At 35.5% G+C, this 24,799-nt stretch overlaps 1 protein-coding gene across 6 annotated transcripts in view; it reads right to left on the bottom strand.

Moving 5' to 3' along the window:
• Nucleotides 1-2,517: 2,517 nt before the first annotated feature.
• ppp3ca (protein phosphatase 3, catalytic subunit, alpha isozyme) overlaps nucleotides 2,518-24,799 on the bottom strand; it is a 442,233-nt gene continuing 419,951 nt past the window's right edge. For 4 of the 6 annotated variants that reach the window (XM_039774410.1, XM_039774415.1, XM_039774411.1 and 1 more), the window contains exons 10-15: nucleotides 22,921-22,998; nucleotides 22,130-22,214; nucleotides 17,809-17,906; nucleotides 10,992-11,039; nucleotides 5,328-5,366; nucleotides 2,518-4,026 (exon numbers count right to left, since the gene is read on the bottom strand). In XM_039774410.1, coding sequence (XP_039630344.1) covers nucleotides 3,848-4,026; nucleotides 5,328-5,366; nucleotides 10,992-11,039; nucleotides 17,809-17,906; nucleotides 22,130-22,214; nucleotides 22,921-22,998 — 527 coding nt within the window. In that variant the 3' untranslated portion in view covers nucleotides 2,518-3,847. The remainder of the gene's footprint in view (nucleotides 4,027-5,327; nucleotides 5,367-10,991; nucleotides 11,040-17,808; nucleotides 17,907-22,129; nucleotides 22,215-22,920; nucleotides 22,999-24,799) is intronic. The other 2 variants (XM_039774413.1, XM_039774414.1) reach the window with 2 other exon arrangements.

The raw sequence follows: 24,799 nt of genomic DNA on the forward strand, positions 1-24,799 counted from the left end.
AGTACAGTATAATGGCTGACACATGCTTTTCAATTGATAATTACAGAACCCTGAAGAAAACAAAAAGCCGTTAGCTGGAAAATCCCAGATTACCAGTCATTATTTCTTGCATCCTGGTGCCCAATTGGAAAATTACATCTTTTCATGATGGCCCTTTTAAAAACCAGAATTCAGTTTATGGTGAATGCTTGTGCATCTTTTTCACTTCCTCTATTGTGGAATTCCTGCTGATGCAAATCATGGACATTTTCGGTCATTTTATTTTTCTTTTTTTGTAAAGGGCAGTTTTCTTCACAATATTTGAGATGCCACACATATTGGCTAAGTGATTGCCAAAGGTTGCCTGACATTGAAGCGGCATCTGCTCACACACACACAGAAATAAATAACCACCATCAAATAGAGACGCCAAAGAGAACAAGGGTGGGCAATCAGATTTAAACAACTATGTTGTTAACTTCTGAGAAATAACTGATAATAGACTGGCTATTGGGACAAGCCGACCACCTTCTGCCCTTCTGTGGTGTCCCTCGACTTTTAAAGAAAAACATCACAAGAGTCTCCATTTCAGCGAATACCTGCACACAATATGCTAAATAATGCAGTTTTGATGTGAGGTTCTGTAACGGAATAAGGCCACAATATTATTTCTGCCTTGTACTGTAGTTCATATGATAGCTTTAATGATTATGATTATTTAAGTGCTAATATGAATATCAAACACTCAGTGAAATATCAATGTGTCTTTTTAATCCATTTGTAAAATAATACGAGGAGCCACATGCGTAATTACTGTGCAAATGTTGAAGCCAAATATTTGGGATTTTACTTTTTAACAGGACTGGTTACGGTTCAAAGGGTGGGCACTGTGAGTCTTCTGTTATTGATTTGTACATGGCAATAATGAACATTTTGTTTCTTTTGGCATGCGATTACCAGACAACAGAGTGTTCAATGCAAGATGGATGATGTTCGACATCTCTCACAGTTACGACAGTTACAGCAACGCTATATATGCCAAACACTTAATGTCATAGGTCTTTGACTTTTTAGCTATCATTGATATTACAAAAATAGAATGCAATGTTAACATGTGAGCATATAACTTTTCAAACAGAATAATATCTTCACATTTACCTTTTGTACACTTTGCACAATTTAAAAATGTACCAACACAGTTTGTATAGATTTCACTAATGAACTGTTTAATGCATTCACTCTATTAGTTATACTCTTCCACATCGTCTCCCTTTCATTGGCTGCTGCTGCTTTGTTCCTCCTCCTTTGTCGAATATGTCGATAATCTTAATGCACGGACACCTGCACCTCTTGTTTTGCTAGCGTGAAGGTTGTTCCCTCTGATTCTCAGACTTTAGTCTGTGGTTGATTGACTGTTCAATGCTTGACTTGTAAGGGCTTTAAAATTCTGCAATGAAGGCCTGCTATTCCAGATCAACTTATCTGGGATTGTGTGAGCTGACTGAAATCCTTTATTCCGGAAGCAGTTTATCCACTGGTGTGACATTACGCAATAGCAAACCAGAATTTGTTCTGAGAGTCGGGCTCTCTTTTCCCTGAACAGACCCGACCCTGGTGTTACCACTGGATGTTGCTTTTAAGACTGAGGAAGATGGTTACTAGTGTTTTAAAATTACACCAAGTGGCATTTCATAAAAGCCCTTCTGTTTTCATCTTTCCAATGTGTTTTCATGTTATTTAGTGCCAGGCAAGGCAATGAGTTTTGAATTTATTTCTTGCTCTGTCTTACTAATTTTGCGTAGCCCAGTTGATAGATTTGTTCACAGCTGACAATATGAAATTGTATTTTTTATCATGGCTATTGGTACCATCTACTACACCTAAGATAAATATACACCAAGTCTTAATGTTGCCCGGAACCAAGTACAGTATTTGCCTGGATTCAGTATGGAAGTGAGACCATTGTTTAAATACAGTACAAGTGAGTCATTTCCTTCTGGCAAGGCTCAGGCACACTGGGAAGAGATTAAAACAGTCGGTTATGTTTTTGGTAAATTTCAAGTGGTCTCATGGTTTTGAGAATCTAGCATAAATAAAAATGAAGTTATCTTGCATAATGGCATCTACATTAATTCTTGGACACAGAACCCATGCATGTATACTTTTCAACAGCCCTATTCATAGTTGCCAATCTGATAACAACCCATTTGCATATTCAGACTTCCTCATTTCTTACGTTTTCATTCAACATGAGAATTTCAAACCACAAAACGTGGAAAGGGAAAGCCTGTTAGGTAGTCTCCCCAGGGTGTGCAATTCTCTAAAATGTGTCAAAATGATTGTTTTCCAAACACTAGTGTGAGCGACACTTACTCTGTGTAGATAGGACCCCAGGACAACATTCATAAGGGGGTCTAAAAAATAAGGGCAATGTAGACCATTGGTAGGAATAGGATTCAGGTAGCTGTAACCCTTATTTTTTTTTTTTTTAACGAGAGAAGAGTTTGGCATTATGAAAAATAAACAGACAAAAACATAAATGATTCATGCATATTTTATTCAAGAGTAAAAAAGTGTTTCTTCCCATAGGGCATGCTTACAATGTCCGTGTTTAAGAAGGCATATGCGAAAACGTAGGTCCAGAAAAAATACAAGAAAAATGCCACAAGTTAAGTTCCATGAAATTTCTTTTAAAGTAAACACATTTGGACAAAACAAGGATTGTAAAAGAGTGGAAGGAAACAAATGGTAAGCTTCAGTTTTTTCTTTCTTTTTTTTATACGTGAGGCACGGCAGCGTGCCTAGTTCGTTTACATTTTAATAAACCATGCGATCATGCACTGGCAGCCGAAAATGTTGCTTTTCACGGAATATGTTCATTCACACTATTGAACACTTCTGTACAATAACAGAACATAAAAAATACAGTTAAATTCAACATTTCTGAAAAGAACTTCAATGCCTGTACAGCAAAAACCAATAACTAAAAACTGAATTTACAAAGATAGTATAAAGCGGGAAATTATTCAGAACTACTATATTGAAACACAGCACAAATATAATTTCACATATCAATAAGAAACTTAACCGCATGCATAGATGCGTTCTATAGATGCTGTACAAATTATTAATATTTCATTTACTGCATGGTAAATAGGTTTGCAAAACATACTGTGTGCAGTTTTTAATTACAGGCAAGTGAAAAACAAATAGATATATCGTGACAATGTAGCAACGAAACTGCATTTAATGCTGACTCGAAGCAACATGATTGACATTGGCTTATTAAAAGAACTGCCAACTCTTCTGCAAATGAAAACAAGGGGGCGGATAAAAGTCATTTTACAAAACATAAGTTTCTGGTAAGATTACATTGTAAATATTATTGAAATTGTACACATTTCATTTTCCCCTTTAGTAATACTAGTAGCAAAACATATTCAACAGCAAGGTCATTTGTATAAGATGTTTATGAATGAAATCTTTGTTTAATTTTCAAATAGAAGGTGCAGAATACTGCAAATGCACCTATGAATGCATTATTGTGAAGCGACTTAATGAATTACAGAAAATGACATCAAATCATTCTTAATTCTGGGAGAGGTTTGGGAGGGGCATGAGAACAAAGAAATGCCTATGCAGTCTCAGACTGCTGTCTGAATACATTTCTTGCTGAAATTGGTATCACTTACTTGTCCAGTGTCACCCTGTAAGAAGTTAGCTCATATTCTCTCTTTGCAGCAAGACGACGAAAACGTCTCTAAAGTAGGGTGAGTTGTGAAGATGTCTAATTTCAGTTCAAGCAGAAATATTCATTTGGAGATCTTAAACGACAAAGTTCAGCTCTTCAGGAATTTCACAAACCCAATCACTGTATATTACTATTATCATCTGTCCCATTAGACTCGGACATATTCATTTTTCCCATAGAATGACCAACGTTGTTAACTGCATCCTTCCTTGGTGGCATTCTCTCATTGATGCGATCCAAGCCTTTTGCTTCCTCAAAACTGCTAATTTTATGCTGTGGCGAAAATCCTCGGATTGCTAGGGAGAATTTATAAAAAGAGTTAGTCAGATAAAGTGGGAGAGAATGGGCAAAATCACTTCAATGAAGTGTGAAATAGCCCAACAGATACATATACGTTTCTTGTATCTGGCAATAAAACGCATGAAAAAGTCCTCAGCAAAAACCTGATGAAATAAAATGAGAAAATTTGGAATTATTATAATTTTTACATTAACGATAATCAAGTATGCAAAAGTTTGGGCATGAAATCCACTTGGTACAGGGTGGTCCAGATCTAATTATGCAATTATTAAAAAAAGGCGAACACATTGCACCCGCTATTCGACTGACAACCGTCTCCCCGCCATTTTGGAATGCAGGGCAGGTGCTGCCATCTATCGGCAACAAAAAGAATTTTTTGTGAATTCTCTATGCAATAAACTTAATAAGTTATAGCATAATGAAAATTGCATAATTAGATCTGGACCACCCTATACTTTCTTATTCTTGGAAGATGCTTTTACAAATGCACCTGTTTATATCAGTATTAGCTGTTTTGTACAGGAAAAAGACTGATGCACAAACGCAGGGTTTTAATTTCTTCTGTAGGGTATTTTGGAATTTTCACAATTTATCAATCGCTTCATGATTAAATCAAGAAAAAAAAAATAGGAAAAAATAAAAACAAACGAACAGCAAAACACACTTCTACAACATTTCATTTAAAAAAAAAAAAAGCACAATGATCTGGGGGGGAAAAAGGTAAAGATATGACTGTAATGACTGTATATGTGCTGACAGCACTGTAACAGTAAGGGATAAAACAATACTGGCGACATCACCAAACTATGTACAGTAACTGGATGAAATATTATAATCCTTCAATTTCCTGCACACTAAAAACTACTAACTAGACGCGCGCACATTAGTATTGTCAGTATTGACAATACTAATTAGTATTGTAGAAGCGCGCACATTAGTATTGTACTTTAGAACTTCTAATGAGAAGTAGAAGTAGTCGCTATGCTCCATTTCAAGCAAATATTCTGACTTAATTTCAGTTTTATTTTTTCGTTCATCTATTCTAAACTCATTTTTTGTAAAATGAAAGACATTGACTTGGTGAAATGGTTTTCACAGGCCCATGTGAAAGATGAAACTCACTCAAATTAGGACCCAATACTAGTTTTAATGAAGCAGAACACTCTTGATCTCCCATCCACACTCCACAAGCTTGTTTTCTGGTTTAGTTCTCTACTTCAAATTTACACAAAAAGTATGTCTGCTTTTTGCAAATTGTAAAAACAAAAAAAAAACAAAAGATAAAGTAGTTACCTACTTTTAATAGATCTCTGACACGATCGCTTATAAAGCTCGACTAAAAATAAAAAAAAATAATAATTACAAAGTGGATCAGCTTAATTTGAGAGTAAGATACTCATCTCACTTAGTTGCATATTAAGATAAAATCATTGTTCAGATTTAGCGTTAAAACATACTGGGAGAAGCTTGAGAAAGTAAGGAAGCACAGCACTTGATTACTTATAGCACAAAGCTCGAAAAGATGGACTGAGCCAAATGCACAAAAGAAAATACTGTATCTACAACAGGAAACTTGGAAATGAGGACACAATACAATACACAGTGCACATCTAACATTAACACAAAATATGGAAACCTAAAGCATACATTGCTGGAGGAGTTCCTGCTTCTAATGGTTGATTAGATAAGAGTCAAGGCTGTGGGGTTGTCAAAAAAGAGGGCCCGTTAAAGCCCATTAAGGCATTCTTTGTGTGATTTTTGGGCTACGCAAGAAACAAAATGTTGTTGTTGTTGATTTAGCCATCAGGGAATAATCAGCTTTGAAATTCTGATCCAACCAGTTCTAACGTCTATGTGAATGCACGATTGGCTCTCGTTAGTTCTCTAACAGTGATGTGTTATCATTTTACCATGAGATGTAACCTAGCATTCTAAAATTTCAAAGTAAGTTGTGCCTACCTGAATTAAACTTGTTTTGCAGTCTTAGGAAAAAAAATAAGCTTTATGTGACTATCAAAGATAAATATAACTGAGTGAGTCACCCTATTGATAATGATTAGGATTATATTTACTTTTACAACACATTGGACACACAGAAAATATTTAAAAATAAAAAATAAAACAAGTTACAAAAATTAAGGAGACACACGTTTAACAGTGTAGCGGAAAGGTTTTATTTTGTGTGTAAAATGTTGAATGCATATAATTTTTTTTTTTACTTACCGGTATGTTAGCCAAACTAAAAATGACATACAATCAAAAAGCAGACTGAATAGATTTAAATGTTTTTTCAAAAATATTTCCGTTCATCAAACTGTAAATCTTTCAAAATGTTGAGATTCTGTTAGGAGAATGTGCTCTGAAGGAATTATTTAATGTACGCAGATTTTGGAAGACACAATCAGTGTATTAGAACAATTTGGACTAATACACACAGAAAAATAAAAATATTTTTAATTGAAGTACCATACGATTATGTGAAACACTGTAAAATTCATGTTAGTTTACTGTATTCTTTAGATAATACTAAGCAACTGATTATGTTGTTCAGCTGATTCCTGACTCACATTAGATTCACTACTGGGTTTGGTTTTTTTGCCAGCACAAAAATCAGTTTTGATAAACCTTATGTGTTAGATTTGTGTTTCATAAAAAAGATTGTAGGCTTGGATGATAAAGTATTGTGCCAAATTCTAGCTGCTGTCTTCGATAAAGACAATTATAACAAACAAATGTGGAGCTCTTTTTATTTGTTTGTCTGTGTAAGATAGAAGCTTCCATTCACTACATGATTATTGCCCAAAATGTCACTATATATTGGGAGTACTGCCAATTTCAAAAGCACTTATCCATGGAACAGTGAAAAAGTACTTGCCCCTTTCAAATTTCCTCTATAATTCAACAATTTTGAAACTGAGTGAACAAATAACACATTTTCTTTTAATTATATCATGTAATTAATTGAGGTTGTTACAGTATAATGCCATCTGACGTGGTGTTCAAAAATTCTATTGATTATGATGAGTTCATATATTTTTTGGATTAGTTTTCTTAAGTTACATTGTAATCAAACAGAGAGTGGGCATTCATTTTTATTATAAAGGTCGATTTTTTAGGTTATTTTGTGGCCGAAAGCCACTATACGGAACTTTCACTTTACTTTAGCCGTACATATTTTGAGTGAAGTAGCCTTCCACTCAGATTTTTAATAATCTAAGAAAATATTTTAAGAAACTCCTAGTACTTCAGCCATCCTTGAATGTAATAGTTGTAATGTTTTTTTTCTCTCAATTCTGTGCTTTTCTTGTTTCTTAAAAACTAAATGATAGAGTATACTGTAACGCCTAAAGAATATCTTTGAAATGGTAATGCGTTTTGCAAGAGTATAGCAAAATTTTACATAACAAGATATGTATAAAATTATTATAAATATTTCTGAGAATCAATTAATACTTTGAATTCCTCATTTGAAATTTTACCATGTTTTAAATAATCCATCTTTGGAATAGCGAAAACAGTGACAAAAATAAGCATAAAGAGCATTTATTACACAACTGCTTGATTTTTGAGTGCATGGGAAATAATTGTGTTTATTTTAAAACCTATAGAGAATGTCACACTCGTGTAGTTTTCATTGTCAAAGTATCTTTTGCTTTGTTGACTATATGCAACACGATCTGAAAAGTTAATGTTAAGCCCTGCATTCATTGACTATAATGGGTTACTGCACTGAGAATTTCACTTGAAATCACTTTCCAGTTATTCTCCTATTATAGCTTTAAATATGATGGTAGTATGTCTGAGCAATGCAGATTTATGAAGGCTGAAGGTTTATACACTTAGTTCAATGCCAGAATAGCCTGTCAGCATCTATTGAGGCACCAAGTTTTACAAATATCTTTTAGTATTAAAAATTAAAGGACTTGAGCGCTTGGCACAGACACAAACCATATTTTGTCAGCCATTAGCAAACCAGCTCAGTCCATCTCAATTACAAAAAACTCCATGCCACTTGTCTGCATAGATCATAAAGAGCTCATAGAGCTCATGCACAATACATAATAAGATTTAGTATGATGATGATAAGCTTTCTTTTATTATAGATTGAATAATGTTAACTCATGTAATTCTTAAAGCAAACTTAATTTTTATTAGCCTACAATCATATGAGCATTTATACATCAATAAAAATAACTTTAGCTATCCCCAAATCATATGTGATACGCTCAGTGCAGGATTTACGTATAAGCTACATAAGCTATAGCTTAGGGCCCCCGCCTTCTTGGGGGCCCCCAAAACAAATTGTCCGAGTGAGCAATTGTCATATATACTTATAAAGGGCCCCGTGTCTCAAATAGCTTAGGGCCTTATCAAGTCTAAATCCGGCACTGGATACGCTCTTTGGGTTTGGCATAGTAGAAACTCCGCAGTTGGTTTTCAATTTGAGGAGAATGAAATGATGTAATTTCTAGGTTTTCTTTAGCATATGTACTGATATGATACTATTCTAGTACATTAAGAAATATATGAGAATGCATAATTATGGACAAGTGTGTATCTTCCGTCAAATCTGCATTTACTGTATAGGTAATAACAGTCAGATGTTTCTACACATTTTTGACAACATTTCAGTATGTTACTCTCTTGTGATTCTTTTTACAAATTATTACCTCATGTTCAAAATCCAAATTTTCAGATTCTTATTCACTAACATAATAACTACAGCATGTTAAATCTGACAGAAATTATATAAATAATAGACATGTTAACATTTCTGAGGTCAGTCATACAGAGTTCACATGCACTAAAAAAGTCCAGTACAATATGTTGGATTTATGCAATAGGCTTTTCTTAAGGTAATTTCATTGACATTATGTGATGCATTATTATTATGATGCTGAGGCACATTTATTTAGCTGATTCAGATTCTCAGCCTCATCGAACTTCCAATTTCCTGAAGTCAAATGGCTGACCCAAACAATCAGTTAATATTTCATTTGGTTCCTTTTGATTTTGAAGCAGATTACAAATATTGGGTATGTTATGAAAGCATTTGCTTTTGGAATTCAGTAAACAAAATAAATGAAATGCTTAATGTATATCTAAAAATGAGCAGTTGTGCATTTTGAGATTCATATTTATTTATAAATCTCTTTTCTATTTTGAAACTTTTTATGTTCTTAAATTCCAGTATTCATTCTAAACAGATCAGTTGTTATGTTTTTGAATTGTAAAAGGTGGCAATTCGCCCTTCAAGTTAAGAGCCTGGTTCTTAAACTACCAGGTCACTGATCCACTCCCTACTTCTAATTCACAATGCATTTCTAGGCTATACTTGAAAACAACACAATCTGTGTTTCAATTGTGCTTTGGACTTGCATTCACTGTATTAAAAATACACTTTAGCATTTTTCCTAAAGCCTTACATTTATTTGATATGTAGTACACATACACACAAATAAATTAAACAGTGAAGGCATATTTACTGGATAGCACAATAAATGGCAAAAATAATAAATGTGCATAGCATAGATCAGTGGAAATATTCCTAGAGAAAAACTGTTTCACCAGAACTATGCACTTTGTCTATGTGAGAAATTAAAATAAAAATCATCAGTTCATCCCTGCAGGACACATTTACCCCAGAATGGTGACTATATCAGACAGGTGGTCAGACACCATCCCTGTTATAATTGACTAATCCACAAATTTAAAAGGTAAAATGATGGGTTGCACAGTTTGTTTTTCAAAGGCCATCAAGGACAGGATCTGGGATTTATTCAGGTAAATGCACCGCATCTATATTAGTAATGGTATTTGAAGTTAATTTAAATAATGCTATTGGTTTCTCATGGATAGCACCAGAATACAATTAGACATTACTGTATATCAATAAGTCCTTACCAGCTTGTTTCAAGACCCTAGGTACTTAAATTATTTTATAATTCTCTCACACTGACCTTGGGCCTTTATGAAAACATTTTTTTTCCTAGTAATGAAACTGCAGATGCTCTACAAATACCATGACTTTTTTGCATAGGAAGACTATTCTTCACTTTTGAAACCCTGCTGGGAAATGAAAACCGATGAATACTGATGTTCAATTTAAAGAAATACGCATTTCCATTGTTTTCCTTCCTTTCTTTTTTGTTCTCTGTCCCATACTTTTACAGATTCACCTTCCAGTCTGATAGGTAATACAAGCTAATTAACAGAAATATCAGTGTAAATGTACACAGGCTATTAAATATTAGATGTGACTGACCAGCTATGATGACCAGTCTAACTGAATTGCCAAGAAAAGTATAATTTGAAGCAGTCTGTAGATGACTGGGTGATAAATCACCAACATACATGCAAGAAAACTGGTTAGGACAATCTGCCTCCAAATACAAAGTCATTTTAAGAATTGCTTTTAAACTTTGTATTTTACATGATTGTTGGGAACTGTGATTTGAAATTCCAGAAATGTGCCATATAAGAGTCACTCATTTTTGAGATTAACAACTTATTATTATTAAAAATGATTTCCTATGATGTGTGGTTGACTGTTATATGTGTTTACCTGTGAACAGTTAATTTTGTATTTCTCTTTTTACTATGTGGTGTGCCTCCTTTCAAGTCAGAGTATTAACTTGTGCTTATGAGAGCTACAAAAGAAATCTTAAAATAGTCATATTTAATGGTTTTATAATCCACACCTATTGCATAGTCATATAATATACTTGTGTATATTATATATTATTAATTATACACACATTATATATTACATATACATAAATATATATGTAACTAATGTATTGATGTGATCATCTACTGTAAAAGCTGAAAATGTGTGAAGTTCATTAAAAATGTCTTAAAAAAAAGAAAGCATGCAGTGATAAACAATGCATAAGATGCCTTGATAAAGGAATTCACCACATTTAGTACACGACACTACCACAATTAGACACAGCATTACCTTCCCCATCCTCAACAGTCTCAATGGCCTCAATAGCCTCAATTGTAGCTGAAGAGAAGAATTGCATGCGAAGAAAAGCAGAAAACAAACATGAAATCTCAGGACTGAAGTACGAAGGTACATTTATTATCAGTGTAAAATGGGATGCAGTTGACTTGCACTCAGACTAGTTTACTATTCACTACACATTTTGATGATTATTATGTAGAAGGTTACACAGGTAATATTCCGGCATTGCAGACAACAGTCTTTCCTATTTTATGAAGAACTTGTTTCTCCACAGAATTAAAGCCTGAGGTCTGGAAGAAATTTCCCATTCTACATATAGCTGAAAAGTTTGAAAAAATGACACATCATCAGGTTAGTAACTGTGAATTGTAATTTCCATTGCTTTTAACATGTACAACACACTTCAACACAAAGCTAAACAGAAGCCTACAGTTCAGATTATTTTTATTGTGATATCTTATTCATGAATTCATGACAGTCCTTATAAAACATTGCCAGAAGCTTTGAGTGTACAGTTGAAAAAGCAATAATATACTCAGTAACCACTTTATTAAGCAAACTTACAGTATATAATACCAGGTGGGAACCCATCTTGCCTTCAAAATAGGCTGAATTATTTGAGAGACGGATTCAACAAGCTGCTGAAAATATTATGGATATTGGTCAGTGCTAACTGGACAGCATTGTACATTTCCTGCAGATTTTTTAACTACATCTTCATGCAAATCTCCCATTCCAATGTGTTCTAAAGGTGCAATATTGACCTTAGAGTCTGTTAATTGCAAGGGTCATTGGAGTATACTGAAGGTTTGGGAAAGGAGTCAGGGTGTTGCATGCTTTGTGACATGACACACTATCCTACTGGAAGTATTCATTTGTAAAAGGGAGGGTAGACTGTGGGCGTAAAGGAATTAAAATGGTCAGTAACTATTCTTAGGCATGCTGTAGCTTGTAAGTGGCACTTAATTTGTACTATGAAGCCTAATGTGTTCTGAGAAAACATTTTTCCTCTCTATTATGCTACCAGTATGCTTGACATAATACAGGATGGATCAATAGGTTTTATGCTATTAATGGCAAATTCTGATCCAGCCATCTGCATGTTGCAAAAGAAGTCAAGATTTGTCAGATCAAGAGATGATCTCTCCAGTCTTCGTCATTTGATGGCCATGTGTCCATTTTAGTCTTCTTTTCATGTTGCAGCTGACAGGACTTGAAGCTAGTGTGGTCTTCTTCTGCTGCAGCCCATCTGTTTATGCACATCCAATGGGTCATGCATCCAACAATGCCCTTCTGTACAACACCGTTGTAAAGAGTTAAGTGTTTGTAATCCTTTGTTTAACTTGAAAGAGTCTTCTCATCTCCTCTGACCTCTTATAAACAAGGTACTTGTGCTTACAGAACTGCTGTTCACCTGATGTGTTTTTTCCATTCTAAGGTTTGCCCTATCAATAATTAAAATGTATATGGCTGCATGTTATTATATAAAGTTTCTGCTACATTAGATACCGTTTGTAGGAACAGGCTATTTGCATAAACAAGCAGTTGTACCTGAGAAAGTGAGCCAACAAGACTCCACTGAGTGTACACATCTTTTTCTAACTTGTAGCAAGTATCAGTAGACATTTTAATAATAAGTTACACTTAAGTAGTTACTCAGAATATGATTAAGGATCATTCATTATAGTCTGAAGAAGAGCATAGACAAGTAGTTTAGTAATGAAACTTATATATAGTTACATAATGAAGAAAGTTGTTATGGAGATTTAATTTATATTATCTGGACAAAAGCATTCTAACAGCCACATAAAGCTGCAACAGACTGAAAAGATCAAAGAAAGAGCACCAACAACATGACTTAATTAAAAGTCTGTATCAGTTTGTGACAAATTCCTGTTTTTGCCTAATATTTGCGTCAGTACTGCTCAGCATGTCTAGTAATCACACACGATGAAATTTAATTAAAGCGGTAATTGATCATAAAAAATATCAGGCTTATTTCAACACAGTGGTACTAGTCGGCTCAACGAATCAATGAGCTAGTGCTGAATATTACAGCACAGCAACACAAATTAGAGTCCAAAGAGAACCTGGACTAATGACTGAGACAATATTATTTCAACCACCCTGTTATTTCAATACACAGAACAGGCTGCCAGAACAACACAGGATACACTGACATGTATCAGGCCAATTTAGAGTTTCCAACCAACCTCAACAATTACTTAAAGACTGACATCCCCCCCCACCCATAGCCATAAACAGCAGAGACTGAAAGTCAATATAGTCCCAATTTAAACAAATGCTAAACAAATTTATCAGTAGAAACTTGAAAACCGACCTTTCAGCATTCTTGATGATGGAAATAGTGATAATGTAAGTACAACCCATGAAATGTTTTTCTTTTTTAGATATGTGGACATATCATGAATCGATCTTCATTTAAACAGTATCTTCAGATGGTGATATAATATAAAAAACATAATACCACTGTAAGATATGGCCGGCCATGTACCCCGGCCAATACCCCTAAGCCGCCAGGTGGAGCCCTCCTTGCAGCATGGAGGTCCCCAGAAGACCAGCAGGGCATCATGGACAATGGAGTTTTTATGCACCGCCCTGCTGGATGCCATGGGGGCCACGAGAGGGAGCTGCAGGGAGGACCGAAGTTCTTTGTGCCCTATGACCTGGAAGTTCGTCATAGGAAGAGCGACGGGCTTCCGGGGTGAGAAAAAGCATTGTTTACCCTGACCTGGAAGGAATAAGGACTTGTGGACTGTTGGATTGGGGACACTTCCGGGTCGGGGGATATAAAAGGACTGTGGGAGCTCCCAGACAGACGAGCTGAGTTGGGAGGCAGGGTGGCTAAGCGTCTGGGAGCTGGAGGATTGGTTATTTGTTATTATTGTGATTTATATGAGTATTGTGGTGGAGAGTGTGCTTTGTGCACTGTGGAAGAAAAATAAAGTCAACATTTGGACTTTTACCTGGTGTCTGGAGTGGTGGACAGGGGTTCAAGGGAGCGAGAGCGCCCCTTATCGTTCACACCACATTTACGTCTTACATTCTCGTTCATTGTATAAACGCACTTAAATGCAAATTTCACATGTTTAAAGAGTAAGTACAGCCCTACTAATCACTACCTCAAATACCTAAAATTAGAATCAGGTACAAATTATTATAACATAATTCTTAAGGATCATGGAGGAACCTTTCTTATTTAAATTTCAAACATTTAGTTTATATTTTTGTTTGTCGATGAAGTGTGTGTTATCTCCATGTTTAGACTGAAAGAGCTCTCTGTGGCCTTGAGAAAGAAGATTATAGATTCCTGTTTATCTGGGAAGGGATTTAAAAAGATCTCCACACAATTGAAAATCACCAATTCCACTATTCGTATGATCATCTACAAGTGGAGAAGATTTCAAACAAATGACATCTTGACCAGACCAGTGCCAATAGCAGAGTGTAAGATGCTAAAAGGAGTTTCCAAGAACCCCAACGTTTCATCATGGGACCTACAGGTAGCTCTTACCTCTGCTGATGTCAAAGTGCATTAGTTTACCTTTAGAAAGAGGCTACAAAATTATATCTGCATGGGAGGTGTGTCAGGTGGAAACCATTGCTATCCACAAAGAACAACAGGGCAAGACTAAAGTTTGCTCATGAACACCTACACAACAGAACATTGTGCTGTGGACAGATATGGAAAACATAGGTATTTGTCTATAGTATCAGAAGACCTTTTTGGTGAAAATCAAAGACATTTGACCAGAAAAATCTGATACCATCTGTAAAGAATGGTGGTGGAAATGTTAGGACCCGGAAAAGCCAAGTCAAATCCTGGATCTAAATCCCATTGAGATGTTGTGGGGGGATTTTAAATAGGTTGTGTGTGCAAGACACCACTTAAAAAATCTGCACGGAGGAGTAGGAAAAACTTTCTCCCAGCTGAAGGAAGAGACTTGTAGACAGTTATAGGAAATGTCCACTTGAGGGGGCAATATCAAGCTATTAGAGCGAAAGGTGTGCTTATGTTTTTCATAGATGGAAATGGCATATCTGTTAATTTTTCATTGAATAAATTATTGCAAACTCAAATTTTCATTGCTTTTTTCAATAACACTTTTATCTAAAGATACTGTTTAAATGATAATCAAATCTTAATGTCAACATAATTCAAGAGGTATACTTACTTTTTCAAATGACTATAGCTACTGGAATACTAAATAATATCCTAACTATGAAAACATGAACATTTAAAATTATTTAAGATGTTTCAAATTCCCATTTTCTGTGTTGGGTGTATTCTTTGAAAATGTCTGACTAACAGCCTTTTGTATACACTATTCTATTTAAATTCTTGGTACATTTAAATATGATTACATTTGTAGCTCCTGTATTAATAGACTGTTAAAGAGGAGCAAATTTCACAACATATTATGTAAGCCTGTACAATTTCTATTTTATAAAAAAAAACACATTAGAAAAATAGCAGAAATCAATCAATGAAGATCCTCATGCAAGGCCCAAAATCTTAGACGCATCTATATTTCCCTAACAAATGTATTTATTCTGTCCCAATATTTGCCATTAGCTTACCTTTTCAGAACAACAAACACATTGTTATTAGAGATTTTAAAAGATTCAGATCTGGTACTGCACTTTAAGGCCTATGAAAGTTGCTATGTAAAATAAAACAAAAACAATCAACTTACATGTGAGTGCCAAGGGTTAACTCAAAAGTATTGTGGCCACTCTAGGCTGCAGTTTCAGGGCAGCTCTAGAATCTCCACATATGTGACTTATCTCTCTGTCTTTTTCAATATTTTCAGGTACTCTTGATACCTGCAAAAAACTGACTCTGTCCTTTTCTGTTTAGCAGGGACACATATTGTAATGCTTCTCTGGGCAGTTGCTACCGTCACTCCTGCTGCAGTCACCCATTTTTGTGTCTAAAATCTGTAACTCTCTTTATGGCTCCAGTGCTTTATTTTTTAGTCCGTGAGCAATGAATCACAATCTCCACAGAAATGAATTGTTTAATCAAGATACGAGTCCAGTCAAAGGCTAAAGCAAGTTTCATATTAATAAACCAGATGAAGCTGGAACACTAAAGTATAAAGGAATTAGACTACTTTCGGAAAATTCTCATACCTTGCCTAGAGATATGTTGTAACCTGGAAGAAATAAAGTGTCAGAACCCACACCTCGATGTTCTGCACTTGCCTTTTTTTTTAACTTTACCCTTCAGCAAAATGTTACATGCGAAAGGGTCTGAAATGATATGTCACAAGCTTCTTAGTGGCATTTTAACATGGGACCAAACACATGGCTGGCCCTGTTCATCAGTATTTAAGAATGTGCACGGTTGACTAAATTAAAATAAAAATGTACTATAAATTAGAAAATGTATAAAAGAAAAAATGAAAATTGGAAGAAACCTTAATATGAATATTCCAAATTCGAAATCTTCACAGAAGTCTGAATTCTAATTATTAAGACAGTATCCCCTCAGGGATTAATATAGTGTGCCAAAGGCCAAAAAAAAATCCAGAATTTTCTGTTTGTGATTTGGTCACTAGGTGGCATGAGAGCATCATAAATAACATGGTTAAATTAACTACTTTATTAAATTCTTATTGCAGTACTTTGTTTTGGAGGTAGCAATCTAAAACTATTAACTGAAAAATTAAAAAAGAAAATATCATGTAACATTATTCCTACTCCAAACTCCAAGTTTTACATATGTACTTGTAATTACTAAAAAAAATAAAATCTGAAATATTTGACCTTTTTACATAAGTTACACTATAACCTCAATATTTATTCAAATCATTCTGCTTTTGGAATTTTTTATTTTACATTTTTGCTTTTTTATTTGCTTAGAAATGGCATGACAAAAACAAAATGGCTGACCTCATGATAGCACTGCATAATGGCTTAAAGTGCTGTCAGTCACAAGCAACCATTTAACCTATCTTTTCACTGATTTAACAAATATTTGTTTTGTTCACCATCTTATAGATTATTCAAAAGATTTTCTTAATCACAAAATGTACCTTTATAATCTGTTGTATAAAGACAGTACAAAGCTACTGAAAGATTTGGAGAAAGTCAGTGTATATTTGGCAATATTTTTTGTAAGCTAATACCAAGTTATGGTACTATTGCTGAAATAAGAAGAGTAATGTAGTAGTTGAATATATGTCACAGTATTGCTGACATATACAATAATGTACAGAAATTAAGGGCTGGTGCCTTTTTGGATATTAATAAACAGACAAAAGAGCAGGGGGAATAACTCGGAGAATAGCTCATAGCCTTGCCTCATTCACCAGTTAATGTATTTGCAGTATTTCTTCTCTGATTTTCTCCTTCTTGCCTGGTTAATTTGTTACACTGCTGGAGAGTCAATATGGAAACAAAATACTTTGAAATAACTGCCAAGTATATATACTGTATAATCATAATCTTAAATGAGTTTTAAAAAATGTACAAATGTTTTTTGTTGGACTGATTTATTTTTGTATAGCAAAACAATTTAAACAAAGTAAACATACCAATAAATGATAAAGGAAAAGGTAAAAAAATCAAACAATGATATGTCTTCCTTCCTAGAGAAACTTTCCAAATGGACCTTGAGTGAGACTTGTATTATTTTGCACTATGAGACCCTTGGGGAAATCAACAGATATTTTAAAACAGGATGATCAATTCTTGCACTAGTGATATGTGCTGTTTTTCAGATATCAATTTATTGGTTACTTTAAAAACGAACAGACTGCAAGTTAGCGGGTGTACTCACCACTTTGTAATGTTTGCTTGCCTCCAGACAGAACACCACTTGGCAGCATTCCAGTCGGGGTCAAACCCTTTAACGTCAAAACATTTTCACTCTCCTCTCTATTGAAAAAATACAGTTGGACCAACAAAGTTTATTAGCCAAAAGATAAAATGTAATATTTTACCTGGAAATACAGATCAGTAATAGATTTTTAAGATAACACATCCAATATAAACATTTTTAAAATACAGTTTAATAGACAGAAAAACAGGGAACTTTTAAAAATGTGGAGTGATTGCATGAGAATCTTAAGCAATATGTACTAAAGTCAACTGTATACACTTGACTGGCCATGTTTTTGCCCTCAGATCATTTTGAATCCATCTGGACATACATTTTGGTGTCACAAGTAGAACTAATGGCCTCCAACCAACTAATCTGCATCAGACATAATGGGTCCATTGCCTAATACTGCTTCTGACATGCCCTGCTTCCCTAATATACAGTATATGGTCCAAACGGATAAGGGATTAGTCTGATCAGGCAATGCTTTCTAACTCTTCATTTGCCCATAGCTAGTTTTCTAGTGTAGTTCTTATGTACAGTATGTTTTCTTTTTTATTTGTTTGCTAATCACAGTGGAGTTGACTCCTGCTATATCCTATCTAGAATAAGGACTGTTAGGCATAATGGTAAGTTTGTCTTCACGCCAACCATACACTAAACAAATTTTTCTGCATTTCTGGGCTAATTGTCAGTCTGCACAACTATTCTTGTTCTGCATCCCCTAATTTCAATTGTTCCTAACCACGTTATCACCAAAAAGTGTTTTTTAGTTTTTATTCATGCACTTTCTAAACATCCTAAACACTAGGGGTGTAACAATATGCTGTATTGTTTTATATCATTCAATATCAAACTCTCGATTCAAAACGTGGGGCAAAATTAACAACACGCTGTACAGAATAGATAAAATATAGCTTGTAAAATAACATGCTGCATGTGTTACATGAAGTGTGTTAAAAATTTAACCAAGTAAGTTCTGTGAGAGCCGCCACTCCCTCTCTGAAAAACCTTATTTCCTATCAAACCTGCTATAGGAGAAGAAAAAAAAAACCAAGCAGTGAGTTGCTAGATTACTTTGTGGAAGACTGCAATTGCTACAGTTAGCAGGAACATGAACTTGAAGATTCCTCAGTATCTGTAAGATGTCACATTAGGTAGCACTTTCGACCCCTTATAATTTATGACAGTGATGGCCATTAAGTGGAGGATCAAAAAGTTAGAGTTCTGAATATGCTAAATAAGAGTAGCATACACCAGTGCAAATACCACAAACATGCCCACTTATTTGCACAGACATCACCCATCTTTGTCAGTCGATGGAACCAGAATAACACACAAAGCATCATCAACTTCCCGAGAAGTTTTAGGCAGCCTTTTCTGGCTGATTTAATCAGGGCTAAAGAAATTGTTACAGCAATCAGAATGTTTATAGCAGCAGATATGAGACCCTCTACCTTACTAGAAAATGCTGGTTTCAAGAACATATTAGATGTGCTTGAGTCATGTTACACAAATCCATCTCACCCACAATTTAGTATGAATGTAATTCTTTAATTGGACACAATGCCAACAAAATCAACTTGAAAGAGAACTGTCAAAAGTGCTAGCTGTTGCTCTAGACTTTTGAAGCTCTAGGCTAACTGACTGTAACAACACACTATCTAATAACAATTTTAAAAAATTTGGCCAAAAGCTTCAGTAGGCTTTGTGTCCTAGGAATCAAGTTAACCAAACTATTCTATAACATCCCAGTAATTATTTACCGCTCTGATGTTGATGTTTCTAATCATAAAATAGGCCTTTACAATAGCAGTTGCCAAGAAGAATTCATAATTAATTGCAGAATTACTGTATTTGAGGGTTCCTCCAGAGTGCCTCTTTCTCTTGCATGATTTGGCTCAAAAACTAATCAGCATATCATCATCTTTTAACAGGCTTACGTTTTGAGTTTGGTATTCTTTCGTCCAACCGTTTTAGCTCTAGACCAGTGATGGCGAACCATTTAGAAACCAAGTGCCCAAACTGCAATCCAAAACCCACTTATTTATCGCAAAGTGCCAACATGGCAATTTAATCTGACTACCACCTAAAACTGAACACCAGCATAACCAAGGAGCTGGTGGTGGATTTTAGGAGGACCAGGCCCCTCATGGACCCCGTGATCATCAGAGGTGAGTGTGCGCAGAGGGTACAGACCTATAAATACCTGGGAGTGCAGCTGGATGATAAATTGGACTGAACTGCCAATACTGATGCTCTGTCTGTCTATCTATCTACTGAGCTTTTAGTTTAGAAAAGCAACTCATACATTAACATCTTTTGTCTTAAAAGAAAAACATAATAACAGAGCTTTCAATGATACAAACAACTTTTTGTTGAAAGGTAAAAGTTTGCATTCGGTATGCTTTTGAACAATTAATGTGCTTTTTGCTGTTGTATGCATGCTGATAATTTGTCTAACCTTGGCTCATACTTTGTAAGCTTGAGAGCAACACATGCAGCACTCAGGTCATCTGTTAGTCTGTTTCTGGTGTCAGATTTGATTTAATTCAAAGCTGAAAACAGCTGCACACAAGCATAAGATGTTCCAAACAAAGTCTATCTATCTATCTATCTATCTAAGGAAAGCAATCTCAAGTGCCTTCATTGACTTAAGATTATTTGGCAGAGAATTCCACACTTTAAGGATTTCATTTTAATAACTAACTGTGCTGTCCTTTGTCATCCCTTCGATCCTCTCAAATGTTTCACGCAGGTCTTCCCTATTAAGCTCCGCCCCCAAAGCTTCCATTATATATTACGGGGTCGTGGATCAGGTGTGGCGATTACCAACTCCCGGCAATAATTACAGATGCGGATGACTCCTCACCTGTGCGCTTAAGCGAGGACTGCCCGCATCACAAAGCTCCCGGAAACCGCTCCGGCCACTCTACCATAACCCCCTTTAAGCCGCGAGTGCGGCAATTATCTGTTAAAACTGGCCTTTTCAATTTTGAGCTGTGGACCCGTTATACCACATCCCCTCCAACCCTACCACGGGAATCACAGACTCAAAAGGCTGCAGTCCGTGCCGCACCCTCAAGCAGCATGTGTGCCGCCCGCCTTACCCCAGACAGGAGAGGAAGGAAGCGCTCCCATTGGGCTGCTGGGCAGAGGGCGGGTGAGGTGAGAAAAGTCCTCCGGCGCGTGAAGAGGGGAGCGGTGAGGGAGCAGCCTGGCCCGCATTCCTCTGGCTTTATAGTAACGAACTCTGTGCTCGGGCGACGCCGCGCGTGCCCACTGAGAGGGCTCTGAGTGCCCCCTTTGGCACGCGTGCCATAGGTTCGCCACCACTGCTCTAGACCGTCCTCAAGAAACTATGACAGACACGCACCCAGTTTTCAGTATCAGGAGAGCCTAAAATGTTGAGATCTGTCGAAAACTGCAGATTGAAATTTTTGACGAATCTAAAGCTTTTGCTCCTCCCCCACAGATGATAGGTAATGGGAGGGTGCAAAGCAAAAAGTATGTGCTTTAGATAAGCCCCCCTTTGAGTGTCATGTTTGTGAAAACCTGGCCCGACAACAAACTTTACCCTTGTTTTTTGTCAACATATTGGACTGTTTTTGTTGCTTTATTATGCACTGCTTTTGTTTTGTGCTACATATTCTGCTGAGAAACTCTATTGCTTCCAAGGCTTCAAATAGTATACTTTTCTAATTTTGTTGTAATAAATCTATAACAAAAATATAAGGCACATTCTCTGGACACTCCTTGTTTTTGCTGTACTGAAAATATATTGGATTGTAGTAGCACTATATCACTTTAAATCACATCATACATTCTGTGAATCATTACACCTTAACAAAAAACTATTACACTTGGAAACTTAAGAAGGTCTGAGGTGCTTCCATTGGCTAGTCTGTCACCAGCTATTATCATAGAGTCAAATGTATTCAATATTATCATATCAAAAAAGATGTGACCTAATGTATAGTTTAGAGGGTTGTTCCTAGTAATTTGACTTTGCAGCATACTGTATACAGTCAATATGAGCTGTCAAGATATTTGTAAATAACTGTAGTGTTTTAAGATATTCAAAAACAAATTGCATTTTATAGGATCACATTCATGGTAAATGTAAGTTTTTAGGCCTGAAGATTAAAAATCAGTAATTTTGGTTAGTGAATGTCCATATAGTGTTGACAAAAAATACACTTTTTGAAAGTATTTTACTCTAAAAATTAAAGTTCATGAATACTCTGTAAAACTTTACGAAAAAACTATGTCCACATACCTTAGCACAGAAAACATTTTGGCCATCTTGCCAATAGCTCTAATTTTGTTCCTAATAACCTCTTTTCGTGCTGCAGCAGCATTAGCTAAATGAAGACAGAAATAAATTAGTAAAGGTTAATTGCTAGTAAAAGAAGAATTAATTGAAGAAAGAGGTAGAGTGGTAGTGCTGCTGCCTTCAAAGAAGGAGGCTGTGGTTCAAGTTCTAGATGCCCCCTCTGCGCTGTTTACATATTATTTACATGGCGCTCTGGATTTCTCCCACAGTTCAAAAGACATGCAGGTTAGTTGGACTGGCGATGATGAACTGGCTCTAGGGGTGTGTGTATGTGTGTGTGTGTTCACCAAACTATGGACTGGGATTGTGCATGCTTTGTGCCTCATGCTTGCTTGGATATGCTCCTGTGATGCTTCTCTGAATGAATGGGTTTAGAAAATGGTTGGATGGATGAATGAAGAAAGCCCATATTGGAGGAATCATCTTCTGTCAGTAAAACTAAATACTACAGTTGTATTTAGGGAAAAGCAGCAACAAAAATGTGTCGATTCCCATATAAAACATGAAGTAGTACTGGAATTTCTATCTGGTCCTTCACAGTGACTAAATCAGCATTTGGACAGAAGAAAACGCTAGTATTGGTCATTAGCAAACACATATTAGTTATAGTTGTGATTAAAACTGCAACTAGTCTAGGACAATGACATTAAACTTATTTGTAAAGGTTTTTCCTTTTTTGCCACAACTGAAAAAAATTATAAAAGTTAACTGCAGCATACTGAATTTATTCCTACCATCAAATATTTCATCGCCATCATTCATGAGTTCATCATCAGAACAAATATTTAAGACATTCACCAGCATCTCTGTAACTGAAAAGAGAGACTTTTTTGTCAAATTTATATGATAAAAGCAGGGAACATGAGATCACAAACAATGGATGAGAGAAGCTTCAAAACAAAAGATCTAAATATGAAAAAAATTCTGAGTTACATTACAGTTATCACATAAGTAAAAAAATAATAAGTAATTACACACTTTCTGTTGAGTCAATGTGTGAGATAAAGGACTGTATAAAATGACTGGACATTACCATCTACTGTATATGGTATATAATTTGTTATTAATCAACACCATCAATGTTCTTTACCATCAACAAATGAAGAGAAAGGTGATAGATTGTGATGCATAGTGTAACGGGCACAGTGAAGGGGGAAGAGGGGTCGAGGACTGAATATTTTTAATGCTGATGTATCTTTTGAATATCATCTGGTACCATTTCAAGTGGAGAAAGTGTAGCAATCGTACTCTTTTTAAGGCGATTGTTACAATGGGGTAACAACAAATTTATTTAATCACTGTCTGCTTCCAGTAGACACAAAGACCCTCATTTATCTGAACATATGTGGATGTGAATATAAATTCTATCATAAACAATGGCAAAAGATAATTCAAAGCCACATTTATGAAATGAGTATACGTCACTGAATTATAAAGTATGGGTAATTATGGTATAATTAATTGCACTTGATTACTGGCAGGATGTATGATCACATACATTTTCTTACATATTGAAGGCAGCACATACAGTTATGTCAGTCAGTCAGTCATTTTCCAACCCGCTATATCCTAACACAGGGTCATGCTGGAGGGGGTCTGCTGGACCAATCCCAGCCAGTACAGGGTGCAAGGCAGGAACAAACCCCAGGCAGGGTGCCAGCCCACCGCAGGGCACACACCCACACCCACACACCAAGAACACACTAGGGACAATTTAGGAACAGTTATGTCACTTTTTAAATTGTTTTCTGCCCATGTAATTATAAGAAAGATCATTGATGGGAAATGGGAAAAAAACAGCAAAACTGTTGGTTAAGTGTACAAAATTTTCAATAATGACAAATAGGACAGACCATCAATTTTCAACCTTTTTGACTTATGGACTTGAAGAAGACTGAGAAAATATTTCTGGAGCAGGGATGTGGAGAATATAATAAAATTATTCACTCTATATCACAATTTATCCAACTAGTATCTGAAGTGGAGACACCCAAGTGCAAGTATTCTCTTTTTAACTGTGATTTCCTAACAGAGTAGAGATTTGAGAGTTCAGATTTACCAACATTAGATTGGATAGCAGGGGGTTGGGGGGGTGAAGTACCCCCTGGAATTTAATTTCTCCATTTACTGACATTAGATCAGAGAGAGGAATGTAATTGCTTGTTGAAAATGTCATCTGAAAAGTGCTCACATTGGTTAAAAAACAACCTGAGAATTCATTGATTTTCGAGGACCAGCAAAATATTCTATGGGCTGGTTGTTGGGAAGCAATAGCTAACACATTTTACTCCATAGTATTATCAATGCGGTGTGAAACAAAATTAAAATATTGTGATAAAAAGCAACTATTGCTGTTGTTACAATTTGAGTTTTAAAGTTATTCATCAAAACCCAACTATACAGTAGATATTACTGAACTCTGTTTCTTTACTTATTGAAAGGCTGTGAGTTGCTCATCAGCAAGAGACAGCAAAATGCCAAAGTCTACCAATGACTCCATATTTATTTTATACCACTTTTATGTTATTATACTTGCTTCAAGCAGAACCATTTCATATAAGGAATATTTACTGGATTCACATGCACTTTTCTAATCAACCATCAGTCATCTGT

Source organism: Polypterus senegalus, chromosome 13 (genome assembly GCF_016835505.1).
Source record: "Polypterus senegalus isolate Bchr_013 chromosome 13, ASM1683550v1, whole genome shotgun sequence".
Taxonomy (NCBI): domain Eukaryota; kingdom Metazoa; phylum Chordata; class Cladistia; order Polypteriformes; family Polypteridae; genus Polypterus; species Polypterus senegalus.